The sequence below is a fragment of the Hemiscyllium ocellatum genome, chromosome 19, assembly GCF_020745735.1.
Source record: "Hemiscyllium ocellatum isolate sHemOce1 chromosome 19, sHemOce1.pat.X.cur, whole genome shotgun sequence".
Classification (NCBI taxonomy): domain Eukaryota; kingdom Metazoa; phylum Chordata; class Chondrichthyes; order Orectolobiformes; family Hemiscylliidae; genus Hemiscyllium; species Hemiscyllium ocellatum.
Genome location: NC_083419.1, coordinates 41,465,822 through 41,493,189, shown reverse-complemented (window position 1 = coordinate 41,493,189; position 27,368 = coordinate 41,465,822). Strand labels below are relative to the sequence as shown.

The following is a 27,368-nucleotide window of genomic DNA, read 5'->3' as shown; positions in this document are numbered from 1 at the left end:
ATTGTATATAAAAAGCCTTTGAATTTCAGTTGGGCAGCTTTTACAGAAGTATTGGCTGAAGCTGGATGTGTGAAATCATTACTCATAAAGAAGGGAGATTGTTCAGTTCTGTTATGAAATAAATTGCCTCAGTGTAAGGAAGAATGTTGTGGTTCTGTTCACCGAGCTGGGAATTTGTGTTGCAGATGTTTCGTCCCCTGTCTAGGTGACATCCTCAGTGCTTGGGACCCTCCTGTGAAGCGCTTCTGTGATCTTTCCTCCGACATTTGTAGTGTTTGAATCTGCCGCTTCCGGTTATTAGTTACAGATGCCTGTTGCAGTGGTCGGTATATTGGGTCCAGGTCGATGTGCTTATTGATTGCACTCATCCACAGATTCAACGCCTCTAGGAATTCCCTGGCTGTTCTCTGTTTGGCTTGTCCTATAATAGTATAGTAGTATATAATAAACAGAACCACAACAATGAGCACCCGAGCTACAAATCTCCTCACAAACTTTGAAGGAAGAATGTTTTAAAGTCCAAGAGGTTTTTGTTTAAAACATGAAGGTGTATTCGAAGCTGAGAAAGTCTACTCTCAGTTATATGAAGGCTCAAGGAAGAGGCTATCAGATGCTCAAGACCAGGAATAGAAGCATGTGTTAAGTCAAACCTATGTGTGATTGTGTATCAGAAAAAGGAATTCTCTCTCTTTAAACTTGTGTTCTGTGTAAGTATTTTTGATTATCTATTAATCTTCATTTCTTTTGGATAATAAACTTCTGTTTTATTGTTAAAACCAAACCTGCAGCATTGTGTGCTTAAGTTTTAGTTTTCCCAGTGTGATAAGACCATAAGATCACAAGGTGTAGGAAGACCACCTTGTTTAAACCAAAAACATGTCCTAGCAAGCCAGATTTCAAACTGGAATCTAACTTGTTCACTAGTCACATATTAACCCTGACTCCTCTTGGACTAATTTCATTGAATCACGTAATGAATACTTCTCCCATGGCCAACAAGGTATAAAAGGGACTTAAACCTTAAGCTTCTAGTCCAGATTTTTCATCCAGATCAGTAAACCATATTTCTGAACCTGAGTGAATTAAAACTACTCACGACTTATGGTGGCCTGTGCACTGGAGATTCCTGTACAGTGACCTCCAACTGCAAAACTGTTCCAGAAATACATGAATTCAGCAGCAAAGAAAATCTTTATAGAAACCATATCCCCTTCTGCAATCGTAAATAGGGTCCACGGTGGAGAGTGAGGTGTTGCGGCTGAGAGAATCAGGCCAGGTGGAGGAAGGGATGACAGGTCTATGAAGGTCAGGCTGGAGTGGGATGGGAGTTTGGGTTCAGGAATACCATAGACCATAGCAACACGACGGCTGGAGGAAGAGCGACTCATCTTCCGCCTAGGAACCCTCCAACCACAAGGGATGAACTCAGACTTCTCCAGTTTCCTCATTTCTCATTTCCCCTCCCCCCACCTTGTCTCAGTCCCAAACCTTGAACTCAGCACTACCTTCCTAACCTGCAATCTTCTTCCTGACCTCTCTGCCCCCACCCCCACTCCCACTCCAGCCTATCACCCTCACCTTAACCTCCTTCCAGCTATTGCATTTCCAATGCCCCTCCCCCAAGTCCCTCCTTCCTACCTTTTATCTTAGCCTGCTTGGCACACAGTCCTCATTCCTGAAGAAGGGCTCATGCCCGAAACGTCGATTCTCCTGCTCCTTGGATGCTGCCTGACTTGCTGTGCTTTTCCAGCAACACATTTTCAACTCTGATTTCCAGCATTTGCAGTCCTCACTTTCTCCTTCAGGAATATCAGGCCACCTGAGAAAGGTATGCGAGGTAGGGAATTTGACATGCCTGGAGGTATGTTCAGATGCAGAGGAAGTCACATCCAGTGGCAGCCATTGTTCATCAGTCGGACAGGTGATAACAAAATGGTGGGTCTGTGGAGATGGTCAGGCGAGTGATCTTTGAACATGTCATATTACAGGAAAGAGGTCAGACTGGGCTCCAGTGCTTGTTTAGTGGATTGGGCCTGGCGTCTGCAATCAGGTCGAGACAGGGGAGGGGAACTGTTGGGGTTAGATTTAGTAGATAGGGAGCATGGTGAATTGAAGATTCAGTTTAATAGTTTTGAGAGGTTTCTAATCCTATAGTTTTTCCTGGTTAAGTAATTTGCTTAAGTGAGTCAGCACTCCAAATTCACCGATTTAAATGAAGTCACGGGGCACTGCAAATTCAATTTCCTCGACGATTCCATTGAAGTCAGTTTCACTGGGGATTCCAAATGGTTCTGATGGACAATGTTCAATCTTTATCGATCCAACGATTCTTTGACCATTAAAATATCTTAAATGATTGGGAATAGATCTAGGAAATACTGAAATTAGCAGCCAGTACAAAAATAAAAAGGAAGGGGAATAAATAATTCTGAAGACCAATAAAATCTGCAAGAGGAAGTCAATAATATGGTAAAAAGAACAAAAATCCCAAAGGTGTCACTAAGTGTGAGTTTAAATGTACATTCTGATAAAATTATTGCAGCTATTGGAAACCTGAAATATAGAAGAAACTGCTGGAAATATTCAGGTCAGACGAATCTGTGGCATTTTAGGTTGATAACCCACTATCAGAACAATTATTTACATCCTTTATGAAATACCACAGACGAGTGACTATTACAAACACAGGTTGAAAAAAGCATTTCAGCCAAAGTGTTCCTAGATTATGTTCAGAAAAACTTCCGACAGCAGTATGTATCCAGTCCAACACTAAAAAATGCACTGCTGAACTTCATTCTTGGAAATGAGATGGGCTGAAGAAGGGCTTATGCCCGAAACGTCGATTCTCCTGCTCCTTGGATGCTGCCTGACCTGCTGCGCATTTCCAGCAACACATTTTCAGCTCTGATCTCCAGCATCTGCAGTCCTCATTTTCTCCTCAATGAGATGGGCCAAGTCAACCAATAGTTAGTGGAGGAACACTTCAGAGACAATGATCATTATATTGTAAGGTTTGGGAAGATGATAGAAAAAGAGGCACTCCAGAGTAAGAACAATTAACTGGGGAGAGACAATTTCAGTTTGACAAGAACAGAGCTGGGATGATGGGAAAAATTACCTGAGGTTATTTTCAAAGAGATGATACTTCAGGCATAGTCAAGGTATACTCATTCAAAAGAAAAAGCATAGACAAACAAATACAAAGCTCTCTTATTGAAAGTGGAGATATAAATTAAAATAAATACTTTAAGTGTCAGATAGACAATACAATTGAGGACTAACAGCAATACAGAAGGTTGAGAGAGCTTATGCAACAACATATTTAAGAAGCAAAAAAAATCATGAGTAAAGGTTTCTGGCCAACATACATAATTCCAAACAAAAAAAAACAGGAAGTGCTAGGTAAACACAGCAAGTCTAGCAGTAACTGGGTTGAGGAAAAAAGGAATTAACATTTCGAGTCCAGCGACCCCTCACCAGAACTGAAAGTAACTGCGAAAGGACAGCATTTGTATTGATGAAATGGGGGAGCATTGTTTGAAACTGTCCAGAGAGAAAGAAAGAGAAGCAGACAGAGGAACAAATTAAATATGATGCAACTAAAATCTTCAAACAATGAGGTTCAGGTCTGGGAGGAGAGTGACGCTCTGTCAAAATGCTTATTGGAGACAGTGCTGACCCAATGGAGTGAATGGTCTTCTTCTGCTTTACCACAGTATTGAGAACATCCGCTACATTTTGAGACAGGTACATATTACTTGAACAATTTACTTTCAAAGAAGCTCGATAGATTAAAATAGGTTTAATTAAAATCAGCCTGGGACTTTTTGATGGATCACGTTACTGGGAAGGGTGGTTTGATTTGGTGTGTATGAGGCTGGGGTTTTGAAAAGCTCAGAGTGAAACGCGCTGCTTGGTTTGAGCTGAAGCGGGAGCCGTAGGCGCGGTGCGCATGCGCTGTTTTAGTGGTGGGCCGGTGTGAGGTAGAGAGGTCGCCATGAGTCGCAGTTACAATGATGAGCTGGGTTATCTGGATAAAATCCACAAAAACTGCTGGAGGATTAAAAAGGGGTTTGTTCCAAACATGCAGGTAATTCAGCGGCTTGACAAATGCAGAAAAACTGAAATGGGCATCTGGCGCGGCAATTTCTCCATTTTATCTCCCCTCACCCCCTCTCCCCACCTCCCGGGTCTCTCTTACATCTTTCCCCTCTCACCATAAACCTGTGCTCTCTTGTTCTGAACTCCCCGACCCCAGGGAAAAGACTTTGCCTATTTATCCTATCCATACCCCTTATTATTTTATAAACCTCCATAAGGTCACCCCTCAGCCTCTAATGCTCCAGGGAAAACAGCCCCAGCCTGTTCAGCCTCTCCCTATAGCTCAAATCCTCCAACCCTGGCAACACCCTTGTAAATCTTTTCTGAGCCCTTGCAAGTTACGTGGCATTCTTCTGATAGGGTGACCAGAGTTTCATGCAATATTCCAAAAGTGGCCAAACCAATGTCCAGTATAGCTGCAACATGTCCTCCCACACTCAATGTCCTGCCAATAAGGACAGGCGCAACAAATGCCTCCTTCACTATCCTGGGACTCCGCTTTCATGGAGCTTTGAACTTGCACTCCAAGGTCTCCTTTTGTTCAAACTTAACAAATTCTTCTCCATGTAAGCCCTTAACACTGTGGCAGTCTCAAATTTTTTTTTTGGTAAGTTAAAATCTCCTACGTTGCAACTTAGGAACAGGAGGGACAAACTCGTAAAATCCTAAATGATCCATTTACCTAACCCTTCAAGCATTATCTGTTCCATGTATTGCAGCATTTGCAGATTGCGCATTGCATTTATTTTCCACCTCCGCACCCATTCAACTAATCTAGAAGTAAATCATCTTTGATCCCAAGGTATTGCCTAGGAAGATACTTAATTGGGCTGTCAAGCACTTTGAGTTAGCCAGTGGTAATGCTGCAAATGCAAGGATTTTTACAAGATTCATGTTAATACATGTCATGGAAGTAATGTTTCCCAAGACATCAAAAGAACTCTGCACTGCTCTTTGAATAATATTGTGGGAATTTTGTGCAACTTTGGTTTAAAATCTTAATGGCTGCACTTTTTAAAATGTAGAACCATCTCAATCCTGCCATTAACACGTCAGGCAGGATAGTCAAGGTTCTTAGTGTGTCTGTGGGGCTCACAGTCTATTAACGTGGCTAGGTTTTTTAAGTGAACCAAGCCCACACTCCCTTTTCCTGAGAACCATTCATTTAACTTTGTTTAGTCTTGTTCACAACACCAAGTCGCTGTAGTCAGTGAATTGGATGCAAGGAGAAGTTCCAGCTTGACCATCACACACTTAGTCTTAGTAGGAACTTTTGTATCTCTTCTGTGTTAATGAGATCTTAAATGTATTATTACAAGTAGACATCAGGCAAAAAATGATTGTATATTGACATGTTGTCTAATTTCTTAAAGATAGAACTGATTTTCCTTGTTCCAGGTGGAAGGTGTGTTTTATGTCAATGATACCCTGGAGAAATTAATGTTTGATGAGCTGCGAAATTCATGTCGTGGAGGAGGTAACAACAAATTACAAAATATTTGTGATAACTGATCAAATAAATGAGTCAGATTGCACATGTGATAAAGATTTCATATATAGAATCTCAAAATAGGATTTGCTCATTGTGATTTGGCATCATAATTTGGTCTTTGTGTTGAGGAGCAATGGTATTAGATAGCAGAGGTTCATGTAGCACTACAGGTTAATGATGTCTGTACATAGGAGGCAGCTATCATGCAAATAATTTTGAACCATGCTAGTAATGACCTATTGTACAAGTCATCTGTAGGCGTGCATTCAAATCCCATCACAGCAGCTGTTAATTAACAGGAATCCAGAATCTTAAGCTAAATTTCCCACCTTTTCCAGGATGATTTGTGATGGCCTGACCAGCAGTAAGCATGTGAAGTGAATGTCCAAGTCTTTTGTTTAATTCAATGAGCTTGCAATGATAAATGTGAGGTGCTGCATTTTGGGGAAGCAAATCTTAGCAGGACTTATGCACTTAATGGTAAGGTCCTAGGGAGTGTTGCTGAACAAAGAGACCTTGGAGTGCAGGTTCATAGCCCCTTGAAAGTGGAGTCGCAGGTAGATAGGATAGTGAAGAAGGCATTTGGTATGCTTTCCTTCATTGGTCAGAGTATTGAGTATAGGAGTTGGGAGGTCATGTTGTGGCTGTACAGGATGTTGGTTAGGCCATGTTGGAATACTGCGTGCAGTTCTGGTCTCTTTCCTTTGGGAAAGATGTTGTGAAACTTGAAAGGGTTCAGAAAAGATTTACAAGGATGTTGCCAGAGTTGGAGGATTTGAGCTATAGGGAGAGGCTGAACAGGCTGGGGTTGTTTTCCCGAGAGGATCGGAGGCTGAGGGGTGACCTTACAGAGGTTTACAATATCAAGGGGCATGATTAGGGTAAATAGGCAAAGTCTTTTCCCTGGGGTTGGGGAATCCAGAACTAGAGGGCATAGGTTTAGGGTGAGAGGGGAAAGATATAAAAGAGACCTAAAGTCAACTTTTTCAGAGGGTGGTATGTGTATGCAGTGAGCTGCCAGAGGAAGTGCTGGAGGCTGGTACAATTGCAACATTTAAAAGGCTTTTGGATGGGTATATGAATAGGAAAGGTTTGGAGGGATATGGGCCGGGTGCTGGCAGGTGGGATTAGATTGGGTTGGGATATCTGGTCGGCATGGACGGGTTGGACCGAAGGGTCTGTTTCCATGCTGTACATCTGACACTCTAAGCTGTGGATATAGCAAGAAAAGAAAAGGAACGCCATAAACTACGTGTCCTGTGATTTACTCCCACTGTATTTAAGGACCTAAGTTATTGTTTTGTTATTAATTCCCTAGTCGTCTCCTCTATATCTTGACGTGAACATAATTTGTAATTTTGTAGCTAATATTGATGCTTGCTAGATCATGTTTATATATTTGTGTGTGTGTATATCTTAGATGGAGTAATACATTCCTGCATCGAATCGGAGAGATTTTGCTCATTTAGGATCTTTGCTTGCACAAATAAGATTAATGTCATTGGCTTACTTGAGTACTACTATTCAAACGTTGTAGAAAAATTACATGGTTCAATCTTGAGCCAAAATGTCAATATATACGGTCACATAGCCTTACCCTTTTTGTTTGTGGCTGCAATTCAAATTTGGTACGGTTTGGCTTTTCTCAGAAATGAATGGCTTAGTGCGTGTTTTTTAAAATTGATGAGCTATTCCTTTTAATTTGATGTTTTTCTTTCCTATGTCATTCAATGCATATCTTATTACTTACAACTAAAGAAAAGCTAAAAAGGTTGATCCATGTCTTGTTCTAGGTGTGGGTGGTTTCATGCCAGCCATGAAGCAGATTGGAAATGTGGCAGCATTGCCTGGGATTGTTCACGTGAGTTGGTGATCAGTTAACTTCAGATTTGTTGCTCCGTGGAACATTTTTCTTGACAAAGTTAAAATAAATGTAGTATTATTAAGAAAAACTTACTCTGACTGTGCTGCTTTATTCTCATGTAAAATGATCTGAAGTAGGTCTCAACAAGCTTGACTAATAGAACAAATAAACCAAAATATTATAACCTTTTAAATTTTTGACTGTAAAAGATGTATATTAACTTGTGGACTGTTACTGTTGCAAGAGGGTGCACTTGGATGTTGGATTTCCATGAGATGCACATGGTAAAATGAAATAATAAATCTTTTCAACTTTGTTATGTACAATTAAAGGGGAGTAATTATCTAGAATAGACTTTGGCATTGCTGTTTTTATGGAGGCATTCAAAGAGGTGTCCTTGACCAACAGATCGTTCCAGTCTGGCTAGAACTTTGTGCTCATGAATGCTGTTGTATTCATATACCTTCCAGATGTTTGGGTGGTGACTGAGATTCTTGGGAACAGATTTGTTTGAAAATTGATTGCATCAAAATATGAAGTGTATTTAAATAATATACAAGATGTCTGTTTTAATGGGAATTCTACATAACACGTGGATTAAAATTAACAACAAGGCCTTTAACGGTTCCTCGTGATATCATGGTTGCAAGCTGAGATTATGAAAAGTTCTGATCTAATAATACTTCAAAGCGTTGTAGCTTCTTGATCTGATGATGATTGTTACAACAAGATTTGCATCCTGGCTTGAAACTTCATTTCACAATTAAACATTCTGCATCGTCAAAAATTTATATAGTGAAGATGCTTTAACATGAGGTTACTTTTGTTAAAGCTTAAAATAAAGCATCCAAGATGAAATGCTCAGAAATATATGACTAGAAGACTGCATTTTTTAAAAACTTTGTGAAATATTGCAGGTAATGAGTTTTATCTCAGCAATTAAAACGCTTCTAGAATTTAGCAGATTACTTTGTCTGTGGGGTCTGATGTATTTGTTTCACACTGCACTTCTAGTTACTGAAGTATTGTTTTTAAATTTATCTTTAAAGAAATCCATTGGGCTCCCTGACGTCCATTCAGGCTATGGGTTTGCAATTGGAAACATGGCTGCCTTTGACATGACTAATCCTGAGGCTGTGGTATCACCAGGTAAAGGCAAAAATAAACACTCTGGATTGAGTTGATGCAGAGTTTTCATTGTAGAGTATTTGATAAGTTGAGGATTTGAGCTTTTACTTAATGATCTACATTAGATTGGATTATGTTGCTGTACATTAGATTAGAAAAGCACATGAATTTAATCATCATCGTAATTCCTTTACAATGGTTGCCATCCTTTTTTAGGATGTTCTTTGTAACAGTATGTGAGGACAAAATGATCTAAATGTAACCCATGAGTTATTCTGAGCAGATCCTCAAAGCCAACTTTAGAAGTTTTGGACTTTAACTCTGTATAGTTCTTAGGATGTGAAGAGTGTGAACTCAGCTTATGGGCTTTAACCAAGGAGCTCCTCGAAATCTGGATTTCAAAGGTATTTGAGGTTTTGAAGGGGTATTTGCAGTTTCTGCCTGAAGAGGTCTTGGTACTTCTGTATTTGGCGATTGTGGCACTTCTTTCTGTGAGGGCCTTTTACCTTCTGTGTGTATAGGGGCTTAGATTGATCATCATAAATTTTAAAAAATTAGCAAAAGAAGCAGAAGGATTTTTTTTTAGCAAGTGGTTAGCATCTAGAATGCACTGACCAGGAAAGGCACCCAGCTGGACTCAATGTTTCCTGCAGCACAGGGATAGTTTAAGGGTCATAACCCATACACTTGTTATATCTAGACTTGACCATTTCAATTCTGTCCTGGTCATATTCCTGTCTTTCTGCTCTCCATATGCAGGAGATTGTCAAAATCTGCTATCCCTGGCCTAACTTGCACCAAATCACTACACCATGTCCCCATTGGACCTAGATTCAATTTAGGTCATCAATCATTTTAAAACTGTCATCTTGTTTTCGTGATGGCATTCTTCACTTCCCTACCCTCCTCCAAACCTCTCCTTGTCTTCCTGTCCCGACAGTCTCCTAGAGCCCCATAACACTAAAGGTCTCTGTGCTGTTCCAGCTCTAGCCTCTAGTCACCCTGATGTCCATTGCTTCAATATTGATGGCTGTGGTTTCATCCCTTGTTCTCTTCCCTCCCCATCTCTCTTTTGATGCTCTGTGCAACCACACTGGTGGATCAAGTAATCTACTGTCATCCATTCTAATATCTCCATGTGGCTCAGTGTCACATGTTTTTTGATAGGCACTTTTGTGAAGCTTTGAGGGTGTCTTCCGATTTAGATTAGATTACTTAGTGTGGAAACAGGCCCTTCGGCCCAACAAGTCCACACTGACCCGCCGAAGCACAATCCACCCAGACACATTCCCTACATTTACCCCTTCACCTAACCCTACGGGCAATTTAGCATAGCCAATTCACCTACCCTGCACATTTTTGGATTGTGGGAGGAAACCGGAGCACCAGAGGAAACCCACGCAGGCACGGGGAGAATGTGCAAACTCCACACAGAGAGCCCCCTTTTACTTCCCTCCTTGTCCTGAGTGAAGTGTCTATATCCCGGAACATTTAGTTGCCCATCATGCCCTTCCTTCGATGTTACAGGTGTTGTGGAAGTACAAGTTGTAATTATTAATACAGAGTAGACTTTTGCCATCCCTAGTCCAGTCTCCATGGTTAAGATCAACCAGACAGGGTACTCCTTGCCTATACTGACTGCAGGTACACGAAGCACTTGCAAAGAACAACAAAAGTATCGTAACAAAAGCGGAGATTGCTAGAGAGGTTCAGTGAATCTAGGGCATCTGTGGAGAGAGCAGCTGTTGACATTTTGAGTCCTGTTCTGAAAAAGGGTCAATGGACTTGAGGTTTTGATTCTGCTTTCTCTCTGAATGCTATTGGCCCTGCTGAGCTTCTTCATCAATCAGATGTTGTTTCAGATCTTCACCATCTGCAGTTTGGTTTTTTTTTATAAAAAGAGAGATTTTTTTCAGGGACTTGGGGATACCAGGTAGTGGACGTAATTCTCAGTTATATCAAGCCATGGTCAGACCCCATTTGGAGTAACGGTTCAGTTCTGGTCACTGCACTTCCGGAAGGATGTATTGACCTTGGAGAGATGGACTCAGCAGAATGATGCAGGGGGTTGAAAGAGTTCACTTAGGCTAAATTTACATATTGTGTCCTCTATGCTCAGTCAGGTTTGATGGGTGGTATAACTGAGAGTTTCAAAACGTTTGAAAAGAATCGACAGGGAGAACAGCGGCTCAGTGGCTAGCATTGCCATCTCACAACACTAGGGACTCTGGTTTGATTCCAGCTTTGGGTGACTCTGTGGAGTTTGCACAGACATTCTCTCTGTGTCTCCATGGATTTCCATCCACAAAGATGTGCAAGTTTGGTGGAGTGGCCATGCTAAATTGTGCCATAGTGTCCTGGGATGAGCAGGCAGGATGGTTTAGCCATGGTAATTGTGGGGTTATGGGTACTAGTTCTGGATGAAATGCTCTTTGGAGTGTCAGTGAGGAGACTTGATGGGTTGTATGGCCTCTCTGCACTGTAGGGATTCTTTCTATCAATAAAATTGTTGCTGTTTTCATGCATTTCACTCCACATCTCGATACTTGGACTTTTCTGCAATAGGAAACTAAACCTCAATTCCATCTTCTATTCCTGTTCACATTCTTTCAAATCCATGTTTTTATTAATGAAGACCTCTGAATTGAGCTATGCATGCATTCAGATTCTTGATTTTAGGGAAGGAAAAGCTGTGAAGATCAGAAAATGTTGTAAGAGTGTTACTTATGTAAATATGTTTTGATTTTGCAGGTGGTGTGGGTTTTGATATCAACTGTGGAGTGCGTTTATTGCGTACCAACCTTGATGAAGGGGATGTGCAGCCAGTGAAGGAACAGCTAGCTCAGGCCATGTTTGACCACATTCCTGTAGGAGTCGGATCCAAGGGAGTCATCCCAATGGGTGCCAAGTAAGAATGCTGTGCAAAGACTTAAGTAATGTGAAAGTTTTTATTTTTGAAAGGGGAAAATCAGGAGAATGAGAAGTTTTGTTGCAAATTAGCTGTTTAGCACTTATCACATTCTAAATACAGATTTTTAAATTAACAAGGTTTTAACATTGTAGTCACCATGTTTACTTCTGTATGCCCCTTCTGATTGCCATTCATCTAAATACCAGTGAGTTTTGAGAAGATTTGTAGCTCAGTTTGAGGTTTTGGATGTCAGTTTGCTCGCTGAGCTGAAAGGTTCATTTCCAGACGTTTCATTACCTTACTAGGTAACACCTTTAGTGGACCTCATGTGAAGCTGAAAATTCCTACTTTCTTTGGGTTGGTGATGTCATTTTCTGTGGTGATGTCACTTCCTGATCCTTTTCTCAGGGGAGTTGTTTTTGGGGTCCAACTCTGTTTGTTGATAGTTCCGGTTGGAATACCCTGCTTCTAGGAATTCTCGTGCATGCCTTTGTTTGGCTTGTCCTAGGATGGATGTATTGTCCCAGTCGAAGTGGTGTCCATCCTTATCTGTATGTAAGGATACTAGTGAGAGAGGATCATGTCTTTTTGTGGCTAGTTGATGTTAATGTATCCTGGTTGCTAGTTTTTCTGCCTATTTGTCCAATGTAGTGTTTGTTACAGTCTTTGCAAGGGATTAGATTTAGATTAGATTACTAACATGCCCTTCGGCCCAACATGTCCACACCAACCCACCAAAGTGCAGCGCAACCCAGACCCATTCCCCTATGTTTACCCCTTCACCTAACACAACAGACACGGGGAGAATGTGCAAACTCCACACAGTCAGTCACCTGAGGTGGGAATTGAACCCAGATCTCTGGTGCTGTGAGGCAGCAGTGCTGCCCACATTTGTAAGTGACGTTAGTTTTGCTCATTGCCTGTATAGGGTCTTTCAAGTTCGTTAGCTGCTGTTTTAGTGGTAATTTTCAATTTGGCAATGTAGTAACAAAATAGTTTGGCAGAAGTGACAGGTGTTTTTTAAACCTTTTGTACTCCCAACATGTTTTCTATATTTCAATCCAGTTTTGGAAATTAATTTGCCCTTTCTCCCTGAGATTTTTTTTTTCCACCTCTGTTGTAAATAAAATAAACTTCTGTACAAAATAATATATTTCTTGGGAAAACTTTAGACCTTGGACCTATCCTGCCCTTCTATACATTCTTCCTCTGTTCAAAAGTGGTTGAATAGCATTTGACTTTAAATTCCCACAACATTTATTCAAATAGCTTTATATAAAAAAAAAAGCAAGCAGTAACTGGAAATGGAATTGTAATAGTTAAACTCGCAGCTTGTAAAATTTATAATGGAATTTTTTTAGTGCAAACTTGGGAAACTGTCAATTGTTATTACTGTGTAGTTTAGTAATCAATGTTTTTACAGTAACAATGTGGTTTGGATTAGTTCCTTTGATGCTTGCCATCACGTGACTCCTCTCTTTTCTCTCTCTCTCTCTCTCTCTCTCTCTCTCTCTCTCTCCACCCCCCTCCCAAAAAAAAGACACTCCAAACTGAGTTTGAAAAGCAATCACTAATGCTACCTAAAAATCAGTAAACAACTGGTGAATTCAGAAAGCTGCTAATCATAGCTATTTGAACAAATATCATGGAATGTTAATGTTTGAATGGCATGTTTGGCTCTTCTCTTGAGTGAACTGTCAAGCAAAACAGACTGTTGTTGCAACAGTGTCTTGAGCTACTTTCTGTGATTTAGTTATTTTTGTTTCCTTGTATATGATAATTAAAAAAAGACAGCAATATTGATCATAAGATAGGTTTGTTTCATTTTTGTTGCTGTGATGTAAGAATTATTTTACATTTGAAAGAAATATCCATAGGATTATTGACTCTAGTTCATGAAATTATTGTTGATTTTATATGAAGTTTTGTTTGGAATGTGGGCTTGGATTTCAAAAGAACCAGAATGCTTAGAATACTTTGTGCATTCAAAATATTCTCCACTTTCATCAAATGTGTTTCATACTTTCATATTTTCTACTTGTGATAAATTTTAAAGCCTGATTTAAACATTTGGTACAACTTTGTTTGACTAGTGAGCCTTTACTATCATCAAATAACATAATTATTCAGTGTTCACATATGTCATTAATTGGACCTTATGCCACCTTGTTAACAGTTGACATTTATTTGCAGAGACTTAGAAGAAGCTTTAGAGATGGGTGTGGATTGGTCACTGAGGGAAGGCTATGCCTGGGCTGAGGATAAGGAGCATTGTGAAGAATATGGCAGAATGCTGCAAGCAGATCCTTCTAAGGTTTCTCCAAAGGCTAAAAAGAGAGGATTGCCTCAGGTAATTTTCTTATGCACATCATCCCTGACTGAAAGTAAACATCAGACCTGCTCTGTGACTGTACGGTAGAGGTGTCCAAGAGCAGTTGTCATTTCCTACTTGGAAGTTGTGCCAACTCCTGAACCCAACTACTACTGAGATTGAATTGTTAAACTTTGACAGTCACATTACAAATCTTCAATTTACTTGCCTCATGCACTCCAGTTACTGAAAACACTGATCAGTTTTTTGTACTCAAGAGGAACTTCTGCAAATAAATCCATTCTAACCACAGGCAAATAAAAATTATAAATAATCAACCTAGAACTCCTCCAACTGAAACTGACCACTTAACCTCTGCACACATGCAAACAAACAAAAATGCATGTATGTTCTGGGTGGAGGAAAATGTATCGTGGGGAAGCACAGTTCAATATCACCAGTTGACAGGATTTGATGAGTTGTCACTTATGATTTTTTTTTCCCATGTCGCTTTGGGCTCTGATCTTATTCAAGTCCTTTCAGTTTAGATTAGATTAGATTCCATACAGTGTGGAAACAGGCCCTTCGGCCCAACAAGTCCACACTGACTCTCCAAAGAGCAACTCAACCAGACCCATTCCCCTTCATTTACCCCTGACTAATGCACCTAACACTATGGGCAATTTAGCACGGCCAATTCACCTGGCCTGCACATTTTTGGACTGTGGGAGGAAACCGGAGCGCGCGGAGGAAACCCACACAGACACTGGGAGAATATGCAAACTCCACGCAGACAGTTGCCCGAGGAAGGAAATTAACCCGGGTTCCTGGTGCTGTGAGGCAAACGGTGCTAACCACTGAGCCACCGTGCTGCAAAAATAATGGGGATAGGGCAGGTATACATTAATTATTCAGTCACTTAGTCACTGGTTAAAGGCAACATTCTATTAAATGGTGGGAGAGAGTCTTTCAGTTTTAGAACATAGAACATAGAAAAGTACAGAACAGGCCGTTCAGCCCACGAAGTTGTGCCGAGGTTTATTCCTAATCTAAAATAAAATAACCTAACCTACGCACCTCTCAATTCACTGCTATCCATGTGCATGTCCAGCAGTCACTTAAAAGTCCCTAATGACTCTAGTTCCACCACCATTGCTGGCAATGCATTCCATGCATTCACAACTCGCTGTGTAAAGAACTTACCTCTGATGTCTCCTCTATACCTTCTTCCTAATATCTTAAAACTATGATCCCTTGTGCCAGTCAATCCTACCCTGGGGAAAAGTCTCTGGCTATTGACTCTATCCATGCCTCTCATTACCTTGTATATCTCGATCAAGTCACCTCTCTTCTTCTCTATGCTCGGACTTATCTCCCTGTAGTCGACCTCTCTTTGTAAGACAAGCCCTCCAGTCCAGGCAGCATCCTGGTAAACCTTCATTGCACCTCCAAAACCTCCGCGTCTTTCTTATAATAGGGTGACCAGAACTGGACACAATATTTCAGGTGTGGTCTCACCAGGGACTTGTACAGCTGCAGCAAAACCTCCACTCTTAAACTCGATCCCTCTGTCAATGAAAGCCAAAACACCAATGCTTTCTTAACCCTATCCACTTGGGTGGCAATTTTGAGGGATCTATGCACTTGAATGCCAGAATACCTCTGTTCTTTCACACTGCCAAGAATGCTGTCTTAATCTTATATTCAGCATTCAAGTTCAATCTTCCAAAATGCATCACTTCGCATTTATCCAGGTTGAACTCCATCTTCCATTTCGTACCCAGTTCTGCATCCTGTCTATGTCACGCTGCAGCCTGCAATAGCCCTTAATATTATCAACGGCACCTCCAACCTTTGTGTCAACCCACCCCTCAACCTCCTCATCCAAGTCTTTTATAAAACTACGAAGAGCAGAGACGCAAGAACAGAGCTCTGCGGGACCCCACTCGCCATTGACCTCCAGGCAGAATACTTTCCAGCTACAACCACTCTCTGCCTTCTGTCAGCCAACCAATTCTGAATCAAGACAGCCAGATCTCCCTGTATCCCATACCTCCTGACTTTGTGAATGAGCCTACCATGGGAAATCTTATCAATGCCTTGCTGAAGTCCATTTGCATCACATCCACTGCTCAACCTTCATTGAACTGTCTTGTCACCTCAATGAACTCCATAAGATTTGTGAGGCACAACCTGTCCCTCACAAAACTATGCTGCCTGCCTTTAATCATGCTATGCTTTTCCAAATTATCATAAATCCTATCCCTCCGAATTCTTTCCAAAACCTTGCCGACCACAGATGTAAGACTGACTGGTCTGCAATTGCCAGGGATTTCCCTATTCCCCTTCTTAAAAAGAGGAACAACATTCACCTCCCTCCAATCCCCTGGTATGAGAGTGAGGAAGTAAAGATCTTCAGCAGCTTGGCAACCTCCTTTCTTACTTCCTGGAGTAACCTAGGATAAATCTGGGGATTTATCAATCTTAATGTTTGCCAAAATTTCCAGCACATCAACTTCATCAATCTTGATCTGTTCAAGTCTGTTTCCCAGCTCCTCAACGTTCTCAATCACAGCAAAGTCCCTTTCTTTCGTGAAAACCAAAGCAAAAAACTCATTTAGGGCTTCCCCTATCTGCTCAGACTCCACACACAAGTTCCCTACGCTATCCCTGACCGGCCTTACCGTCTCCCTGATCGTTCTCTTATTCCTCATGTCTGAGTAAAATGAATTTGGTTTTCCCTAATCCTTCCTGCCAAGCTTTTTCATGCCCCTTCCTGGCTCTCCTCAGTCCATTTCTGAGCTCCTTTCTAATAAGCCTATAATCCTCTCTAGCTGTGCTAGATCCTTGCTTCCTCTACCTGCTGTGTTCGTTTTGACAAGAAGCTCCTCTGTTCTCATCATCCAAGGCTCCTTAATCTTACCCCTTCTCACCTGTCTGAGGATCAAATTTGTGCATCACTCGCAACAACTGCTCCTTAAACAGTCTCCACATGTATGTTGCTCCCTTTCTTTGGAACAATTGCTCCCAATCTGTACTTCCCAACTCCTGTTTGATAGCTTTATAATTTCCTTTTCCCCAATTAAATATCTTCCCTTGGTAACTGCTGCTTTTCCTCCAAGACTATGGTAAATGTGAGGCAGTTATGGTCACTGTCACCAAAGTATTCTCTTACCACGAGATCTGAAACCTGTCCTGGCTCATTGCCGAGCACTAAGTCCAAAATGTCCTCTCCCGTCGTCGGCCTGTCTATGTACTGAGTAAGGAAACTCTCCTGAGCACCTGACAAAAACTGCTCCATCCAAACCATCTGCACTAAGGAGGTTCCAGTCAATATTGGGAAGTTGAAGTCAACCATAACAACAACCCTGCTACATCTGCATTTCTCCAAGATCTGCAGGCCTATGAGTTCTTCAATCTCCCTACTGTTATTAGTGATCTGTAGAGAACCCCCAATGAGGTGCTGTTGCCTTTGCTGTTCCTAACCTCCACACATACTGACTCAGTAGACAAGCCTTTCTCAACTTTCGTTTCTGTTGCTGTGATGCACACTCTCTGATTAGGAATGCTACACCCCCTCCTCTTTTTCCATCCTCCCTGTTCTTTTTAAACATTCTAAACCCTGGAACATCTAGCAACCATTTCTGCCCCTGTGAAACCCATGTCTCCGTTATGGCCACAACATCATAGAGCATGGACCAGCACTTGGGACTAAGTTCATCACTCTTATCTCTGACACTCCTTGTATTAAAGCAGACACACTTTAAACGATCCTTTCGTTTAATCACGTGAAACCCTTTCTAATAGATTCACGACATCCTGTCACTGCCCCATCTACAACTACCCTCCTCTCAGCTATGTAGCTCTGGTTCCCACTCCCTTGCCAAACTAGTTTTAAACCCTCCCGAACCACAGAACAAATCTCCCACCCAGGACATTTGTGCCCTTCCAGTTCAAATGCAACCCATCCTTCATGTACAGATCCCACCTTCCCCAGAAAGCATCCCAATAGTATGGTAGATATCTAGGTATCTGAAGCCCTCCCTCCTGCATCAGCCTTGCAGTCACATGTTAAGCTGCACTTCCTGAATGTTCCTCACCTCATTATCACGTGGTACTGGTGGCAAACCTGAGATCATTAACCCCCACCCCCTCCCAATCCTGTAAATCCGATCTGCAACATCCCGGATCCTGGCACCGGGGTGGCAACATACCTTTCGGGTGTCCTGTTCCTGACCACAAAATCTCCTGACAATCCGTCCAACAATTGAGTCCTATAGCAATAGCACTTTTCTATTTGCCTCTCTTCCCTTCTGAGCCTCCGTGCCAGAGATCTGACATCTATGGCTTTCCCCCTAGCAGGCCGTCCCCACCAGCAGTATCCAAAACTGCATACTTACTGCTGAGGGGGGCAGCCATAGGAGATCCCTGCTCTGTCTGTCTGTTCCCTTTCTGCCCCCTGACTGTAACCCACTCTACTTTTCCTGTGTCTGAGGAGTGACCACCTCCCTGTACACTCCCTCAATTTGTTCTTCAGCCTCCCAGATGATCCGCAGTTCTTCCAGCTCCAGCTTCAGTTCCCTAACTGTTTTCGAGGAGCTGGAATTGGATGCACTTTCCACAGATGTGGTCGGCAGCGACATGTCTTGTCTCTTACCTATCACGTTCTATGCCCAATCAGCCATACCCTGCTAATCTGAATGCCTGCACAGGATTAAACCAAATTAACTGTCTGTCTCTGAAGCTTTCTTTAAAAAGACACCGGTGCCATTGGGTCTCAAACATCTTTCCCTCCCCCACTGAATCTTTTCATTTTGCACCATGATTCCAAAAGTTTTTTATATAGTATGTGGTAATTGGTATATCATGCTAAGATTTATCCAAGAGTAGCTTGTTGCATGACGATGGTTATGACATGGGGTAAACTGTTCTGCTAATTTAAATCAGATACACAGAAAAGCTCACCTCGCCTTATTAACAATTTATTCTTTAGTTCCACAAAAGAAAATTAAATAACAATTATCTACCCTGTAAACCTCCTTAGTCTTAACGATTTGTCTACCTCCCACTCTACAACAGTATACTGATCCAATTAAACTACCCCGATTAACAAAACATCAGTTTTCAAAACCAGCCAACTGTCTGTCTTCCTCTGTAGATTATTTTGGGGTTTTTTCTTTGATCTTCTGCACAGGTGAACAGGTGCCTTTCAGAGTGTGGGTCTGCAGGCAGTATGGTGCTCTTTGTCGCTGTGGCTAACAGTTCAGTGTCTGATTTTTATACCCCAAAACATCAGATCATCTCATTGGTTTGATGTCATCAAAACAGTAAAATTCAAATTTGATTGGATTTTGATACTTTAAACTGGCCAAATTCAAATTTGTTGTATGACATAGCAACTCAGTTCCAGCTGTTTGTTTTACAGCCAAATGTTAAATTTTTAAATTTTTCAGCACACTCTACTTAAGTCCTTGCCAGCTTTCACTCTTAAAGGTACAGTACATGCCTACCCCTCATAATAGAATCAACTTCGTGTGCAGTTTTTTAATTGAACGGTTATATTGTTATTTGTCTGCAAGCACTTTTGTTTTGATTTCTTACTACTTTTGTGTGCACAATGTCCAACTATCTAGATCATCAAATTTCATTATAATACAGCTAATGGCGTTCAAACTAATTTCCTGCTTTTCCTTTCTGTCTGGTGAGGTGTAACTTCCAATTTTTCAAAGTCAGTCTTTGAAATTGTACCTAGAGTGAGCTATAGTTGTTACAATGTGGTTGTTAGGAAGCAACTAGAACTGAATTGATGCACTTCTCTCATTTTATTTAGCTGGGTACTCTGGGTGCTGGAAACCACTATGCTGAGATTCAGGTGGTAGATGAAATCTACAATGACTATGCAGCACGTAAAATGGGCATTGACCATAAAGGCCAGGTTTGTGTCATGATTCACAGTGGGAGCAGAGGTTTTGGACATCAGGTTGCAACAGGTGAGATATGTTTCTTTCTGTACTTACACCAGATTAAGTGAAAAGTAGTATGTCTCTGTATTCAGTGCAAAGCCTCATCCCAGTGCTAGTATTTCAATCTGATAGTTTACACTGAGTAGTGAAGTATGTGACATGGTCACTTTGACCTGCACTGTCATTCAATGAGATCACAGCTAATGTTTGAACTTGACCTGGCCTAGATATCCCTTGGACTCCTTATTATCCAGATATGTAGCAATTTTAGCTTGAAAACACTTAACTGAAAATTGGTGAAGAATTCTAAAGGTTCAGAACCCTCTAGTAATAATACTTCTCATTGCAATCGTAAATAGATGAATCTTTATCCTGAGGTGTTTCTCTGGGATCAGGCTTGAGTAGCTAAATGACCTACTCCTGTTTACAGTACTCCTCGCATATCTTACCAAAGCTCTGTCTAGAAACAGCAAGTTTTCAGCACCTTTGTAATTCAATCTCCTGGCAAGAAATGCAAAGATTACTGTGATAATGATGTATTGTGACATCTGTCTCATGCGATCTCAACTGGTTTATATTGCAGCGCTTTCCTCTTTTTTTTTGGTTTTGAAGCTACAAAATCCCATGAATAATTATACAGTGATGTTGTCTCTGTCTTCCTTTGTGGCTGTGAGCTACAAAATTTTGAACAACAGTTACAGCTAACTCTAGGATAAGGCACACCAATGTTTTTAACCTCCAAATGTTTTTAATTTGAAATGCTTTTTACTGTTTTAAGAACAGTCCAGTTTATTTCTGCCTGGTGATGACTGCTCGCTTTTTTAGGAGCGAGCATTTCAATAAACAGGGACATAAAAACAAGCTTGAGGTTTCCTCTTAGTACAGTAATTAGTAGTGACATGCCATGTTTCATAGAGACCAAAAGCAGGCAAATGGGACTAGTTTAACTTTGGAAACCCGGTCGGCATGGACAAGTTGGAACTACGGGTCCACTTCTGTGCTGTATGACTCTGATAATGTTCACCGTACAAAACAAGCATTATTTCTCTTCTATCAACCACATGAAGGTTACTAATTTCCCTTTTCTAATATTGCTGACACGTATTAACAAAAGGTGCAAATTATTTTTTAAGTATGATCAATTTGAATATTTTAAGAAATCTGTCTCTCCTTTAGTTATAGTTAGTAAAATGTAGATTTTGCTTCATTGCCATAGTATAGTATCCATTCATTATTCTTTTTGCTAGCTGAGGAAGAGCCTTGCTTTGTTTTACAGATGCCCTAGTGGCAATGGAGAAAGCCATGAAGAGAGATAACATTATTGTCAATGACAGGCAGCTGGCATGTGCCAGGGTCAATTCCCAAGAAGGTCAGGACTATCTCAAAGGCATGGCAGCAGCTGGAAACTATGCCTGGGTGAATCGCTCTTCTATGACCTTCCTGTCAAGACAGGTAGAGCTTGTATTGAACTGTTATTTAGCTAATGTTACAATTTTGCTGTGCAAACTGCCCCTCCATTTATTTATTCTCTAAGCTACTGTTTTTTTTTGTTTCTTTAGTTTTAAGTGCACACCTTGAGCAATTTTTCTTTTTTTATGCTACTGTTAGAGACCAGAGATGAGTAAGACATGGGTTTGTCTCAGTCGTTTCCAACAGCACACCCTGCCTCATTCAGACCATTATGAGGTGGTTCTGAATGGAGGTAGCTCATCATATCTGTTTCTTACAAGCAGCTATGGTTGAAATAATCTCCTTTTTTTTCCTGCCTGAATTTGTAGCTCCTATACAAGTTGGATTCATTGCTATATGGTTCCCCTCATTCAAACAGAAGGTGAACACAAAATGGAACATAAGGAAATTCTGTTTTCTACAAACTTAGCATATTATAGCTACAATCTAGTGAAGTTTTTTTCCTCTTTCTATCCTATTTCACTACATTTTCTTTTTCCTTCCATTTCTCACTCTGTCTTCTCCATTTTGTTTTCATCTGCTTTTTATTCCTTCTCGTTGTGCACTTTCTCTCATTATTTCTTTTCTCCATATTTCACACACTTCCATTTGTTTTTGTCCCTTTTTCCTTACCGCACTGCAATTTATTTCTTGTCTCATCTTTGTTTTTCCAAATTGCTTTCTCCTAGCTTCCTCACCCTTGCTCTCCCTTTTATTTTGCATTCATTCTTTCTTCCTCTTGCACTCTCTCTATTTTAGGCATTTGCCAAAGTCTTCAACACTACACCAGATGATCTGGATATGCATGTGATTTATGATGTGTCTCACAACATAGCCAAAGTGGAGGAGCATGTGGTGGATGGAAAACAGAAGACGTTGCTGATCCATAGGAAGGGTTCCACTCGGGCCTTCCCGCCACACCACCCTCTTATACCAGTTGATTATCAGGTATGGAAACTATAGTGATGAAACCTAGTTATCTAAAGCTTTGTTAGGTCTCTAGAGACTAGCATGCAACATTCTCTCTAAGCTGTGTGACTGCTGGGAAGCTCCTTGCATGTGTTTGGCATGCTGGTGCATTGCTTCCATTTAGGAAGCTTTTGCTGCACACTTGGATGGTCCACACAACAGCAGAAAAATGAGGGAACGTTGCTTGCATTGTAACTTAGATTGTTGAGACTTTTTGGGTGCATGTTATGGAAAGGACTATTAGGGTTTAAATTAGACATTTAATATGCAAAGCTGAAGCTGTATTGATCTGTCACTATAAAAGTAGTACATTCTAGTAACTGAAGTACTGCCACATATGGAAGGTGCGTAAGAATGGGAATTGCAACAACATTGCTGTGGTGATGAAAAGTACTCATTTTTTTAAGGATTATATGGATTACCATTCAGAAGATATTCTGATTCAGGTTTTTTCATGGAAGTAAAATTGATGTGTTCTCCCATTTACCTTTGTTTCTAATACCTTTAGTTGACTGGACAACCTGTTTTGATTGGTGGAACAATGGGAACCTGCAGCTATGTCCTTACTGGTACTGAACAAGGCATGACAGAAACCTTTGGAACTACCTGCCATGGGGCGGTAAGGAAATATGTAGTGGACGTAGAACATGTTAATTGTATATTTCCAATGGTTTGCCTTTCTAGAATTACTTGCATCTGTGTGGATCTTTACAATTTTGTAAATTATCTGGTTGTCCTCTGGTGTTGATGGTCTAAATTCTAATATTTATCAGCTAGGCACCATTCAATACATTGAAGGACAGTGTACAATCTATTTATTTAATGTTCTCCTGGTGGAGACTTACTAACCCTGGAATAATTGATATTTCAGCCTTTTTGCTGGCTCAGTTTTCCTCACGCCATTACCATATACCCACTCTGTCATCAACAACTGTTAAGTAGTTGACCATGATCGCCAGCATTTGCTTACTATATTCTCTCGATGGACTGTATCTTGTTGATTTGAATGAAGCTGCAGACTTTGAAGCCAGTAGGCCTTGCTGGTTCAAAAGGGCTTATTCAACATGACATGAGCTGTATTGTTCATTTCATATTTTATTCTAATGCTTTGGATATCCTGGAACAGTTGGAATCCTTTATCCGAAAACCTCAGGGCTAACTGTTATTTAGATAAAGGACTTTTTTTGGTTTTTCGATACACTTGGCCGTTAAAATTAATTCTTTTTTCCAAACACATCTTAACAGACTTTTAGACATACTGATTTTGGGACCATTGGAAAGTAAATTCTCTTTCAGGTCTGTTTGGGCCAAGCAAAGGTATTTTTTTTCCACCAAAAGCCAAACTCAATGAATCTTCTGGTCCATTTGGGTCTGCTTTCGAAAAGCCCTTTGGTTTATGAGTCTTTCTGATTTTTGGATGTGCAGATAAAGGATACCCAATCTGTACACTAGAAAATTCGACTTTGTTCCCACGTTGTCAAAATTTTGAACCGATTCGATGCATGCTTTATATACCTGTTGAATTTGCAGTCTCATCAGTAAATTATTAAAAATTCTCTTTGCTGTGAAAATGCAACATGAAAACACTTTTGGTTCCATGTTTAGAACTGTCGTTTGCAACTTTTGAACTTCACGTAAGTGAAGTCTAATGATGTATGGAGTTTTCATATAGTTTGTTTTTTTTCCAGGGGAGAGCTTTGTCACGTGCAAAATCCCGACGTAACCTTGATTTCCAGGATGTGTTGGATAAACTAGCAGATATGGGAATTGCTATTCGTGTTGCTTCACCCAAACTTGTAATGGAAGAAGTAAGAATGACTCTTTGCTTCTGTCTTTTCTCGTGGTTTCTTTTGATTGTTGGTTAAACGTAGTGCAAGCAAATTACTTAACCTTTTCCTGTGCATGTTAAATGACATTAAGAAAAATGTAATAACGTGTGTTTGAATTCTGTTTCTGAATATGGGGTGTCTTGTTATGATATTAATTTACAATTTAATCAGCTCAAACTGGATTTATAAATGTAACAAAAAAGATCCAGATTGCATTAGAAATAACATTGTTTTCCCATGCAAGCAGAGGGAAAATTTCCTCAAATGCCCTTTCTTTGTGTTTGAGCTCACGTAGTATTAGCAGACTGTTTGTTCGAAGGGAGTGCATCATAAACAAATGCAGTTGATTCCTCATACTACTTGCTCTTATGCATTTTCTGTTGGGCATTCCTAATATTGGCTCATATTTGATATTCATGTCAAGTTCCTATTCCTCACCCTGGTTCTAACATCACCTGTAACTTTCCTAATTCTTCATCAGCTGAGATCAGTTAACTCATTAAAACTGTGAAGAGCTGTTTATATTTTTCCTCCCTTTTTAATACCATATGCATATGTTGAAGTTGAGTTTATTGAAGACCTGCTCTGTGGCCTTTGCTAATAATGTACTTAAATTATGGGTTTACTGTTTGTTCGGTTCTTCCTTTTTGGGAACAGTAAATGGGAACTGAGCAGGACTGAATATCTACATTCAGTCACTCTGATATTGCTGTTCAAATTTAATGCACTTTATTTTCCTTAAAATTCAACACAACAATCTTATCAATGATTTTTGAGTTGATGGTGTATCCTTGCTAAGCTAGGGCCACAACAAAAATTGGTATTTTCATCTGATTTCTATGTAACAGCTTGATACGTTATTTATTCAGAATTGAAAAAATAAAATGTATATGTGAAGTGAGAGCCCTGACATGGCAAATAGTGGAGTCACTGCTTATGTATGTATTGTCTTTCTGTTCTTGGTTTTGATTGAAAACTCTGTTCATAACTAAATTTATTGTATGATGTTTGCTAAAGAATTATGACCCAGGCTCATATCATTATTTTAGTTTTATTACACACAACTGCACCAATGTAAAGCATGTAGACACATTAAATGTCATTTTATTTATTTCTAGGCACCTGAATCCTACAAGAATGTAACCGATGTTGTGAATACATGTCATGATGCTGGGATCAGCAAAAAAGCTATCAAACTGCGACCTATTGCAGTTATAAAAGGTTGATGTGGAGGTATCTTGATGATGGGCCAAATTTGGAAAAGTGCTTTGAGATGGGCTGCTGCCTTTTTTAAATTAAAATTAGTTTACCTATTTGAAAGATCTTTATTTTTAGGCTTACTGTGCAAAACAAATACTGAATTAAGTATTGTTCCACGTAATTTCCAAAAATCTGAAATTCCATCAAATGTTGCTAGTAGTTTGTTTATTTTGTGAGTTGTACTTTTTGTGCATTCCTCTGTAGCTAACTTTGCAGAGTGTTTCACCTTAATTTGGTAAAGCAGGAATTGAGATTTTAAAAATCACAATGCAGTGAGTAGATCTACAATAAAATGGTAAAGTCAAACCTTGTGGCTTTTTGTAAACGTCTATTCTTTCATAAGGAGGGGGAAGAACAACTTCTGTTTTAAGAAACCAATCAAATAATTCAACTAATCTTGAATACTGTCCTATCATGTACAACATGGACACTTGTGATACATTGCCAGTTTGCGATGGTTTAAAAAAAATTGGCCTGTATTTTGCTGTGGCAATGACTTTGGGAATTGTTGGTAGTAGCTATTGTAATTCAACCACATGTTGCTGCAACTTCTGGAATCCAAGCAAACCTAGAACATCGCAGAAATTCAAACGTCTCCATATGTCTAGAAAGGGAGCTATAGTGATCAATGCAATCACTGGAAATCAATTGAATTAACTCAGAAATTCCACTGTTTGGAACTGTTGGTCTCACTAAAAGCCCTTGAGGTTATATCTTGTTGAATGAGATGTAACTGGACTTTTAAGGATGTATTTATGTAGTTAGCACCCTTTCTGGGCCTGAAAACCTAAGTTTGTGGAGTCACACATTTCTCCATAAATTCTACATGTAAAAATTATCTTAGATTTTCTTTGATTAACATAGCAATGTTCATTATTTCAGCTTGTATCTGGAATTTTCAATTAAAATGAAGAACCATCAGTATTTTTAACTAATGCAAAATCAAGTTACTACAGATGTTCAACCAATACTGGAAATAATCAGGTTATGAAGCATCTGTGGAGAGGGAACACTAGTTATAATTTTGGGTAGAGATGACCTTTTTATCAGAAAAAAGTTCATTTAACTTCCTTGATGTGGTGTCTTTCCCTGTAATTGACTTCTTATCGGCTTCATAATGTTATTTCTGCTGTATACAAGCTATCTCCTTGATCTGGTGTGATATTTAAACAGCATCACAGAAAGGAAAATCCCTTTTGCCTGCTAAACTTGGATGCTAGCTTTTTCTGATTCGTGTACAAAGACTCCCAAATCCATTTTGTTCTGTAGCTTTCTGCAGTTTTACTCCATATAAAAAAAAATGCAGTTCCTATACTATTCCTGCCAAGTTCATAATTTCACGTTTCCCCACGTTATATTCCATCTGCCAAGGTTTTACCCAATCACCTAGTCTGTACAGGAGTATAGACATAGTTTCATCCTAACCACTTCCCAAATATTTTTGTGACATCTCTAAACTGGGTAATGGCACAGTTTAATTTTCTCATCCAAGTCATTAATACATATTGTAAATAATTGTGGCCCCAGCACTGATTCTGTTGGCTCTAGTTATTTGCCAACCAGAAAATGCCTCCTTTAAGCTAACTCTTTGTTTTCTATTAGTTAACCAATTCTCTCCCTATGCTAATATGTTACCCACAACACTTAGCTCTTAGCTTATTAAGTAGCCTCATGCAGTGGCTCCCAACCTTTTCAATAGGACAAATTTTGAAGTATGCCTCAATAATGTAGAAATGTGTCCAGACAAGAAAACTTAACAGGCAGTTCAATTACATGTTTTTTTTATATACCGTGCATTTGGAATTTCTTCTTGTAATAAACGTTTGGTCCTACAGATGATGAAAATGTGCACATGCAAACTTTTAAAAGCCACAATGCAATGCAGTGCTGCTCCTGACCATTTTGTGGCATAGGTATACAGGTTGGAAATTTCACACAATGTGTGGAACCTTATCAATTACCTTTTGGGGAAAATACAAACATGTTATATCCACTGCTTCCCCTTTGTTGTTCTGTTTGTTACCACTTCAAAAATTTCTAAATTTTTCGAACATAATTTCTCCTTCAGGAAGCCATACTGACTTTGCTTGA

The 27,368-nt window shown here is 40.0% G+C and overlaps 1 protein-coding gene across 1 annotated transcript; it reads left to right on the top strand.

Moving 5' to 3' along the window:
• Nucleotides 1-3,951: 3,951 nt before the first annotated feature.
• On the top strand, nt 3,952-25,568 carry rtcb (RNA 2',3'-cyclic phosphate and 5'-OH ligase). The gene is made up of 12 exons (XM_060839389.1): nt 3,952-4,090; nt 5,500-5,578; nt 7,387-7,454; nt 8,507-8,606; nt 11,337-11,493; nt 13,690-13,846; nt 19,638-19,797; nt 21,047-21,222; nt 21,979-22,167; nt 22,697-22,807; nt 23,877-23,996; nt 25,136-25,568. The coding sequence occupies exons 1-12, from the start codon at nt 3,998-4,000 to the stop codon at nt 25,241-25,243; spliced, it is 1,518 nt and encodes a 505-aa protein (XP_060695372.1). The 5' UTR covers nt 3,952-3,997; the 3' UTR covers nt 25,244-25,568.
• Nucleotides 25,569-27,368: the final 1,800 nt, after the last annotated feature.

Excerpts from the sequence above, each read along its gene's own strand:
- rtcb (XM_060839389.1), top strand. The coding sequence starts at position 3,998 with ATGAGTCGCAGTTACAATGATGAGCTGGGTTATCTGGATAAAATCCAC. Across the intron at positions 5,579-7,386 it reads AAATTCATGTCGTGGAGGAG|GTGTGGGTGGTTTCATGCCA; the intron begins GTAACAACAAAT and ends GTCTTGTTCTAG. Across the intron at positions 19,798-21,046 it reads TGGACATCAGGTTGCAACAG|ATGCCCTAGTGGCAATGGAG; the intron begins GTGAGATATGTT and ends TTTGTTTTACAG.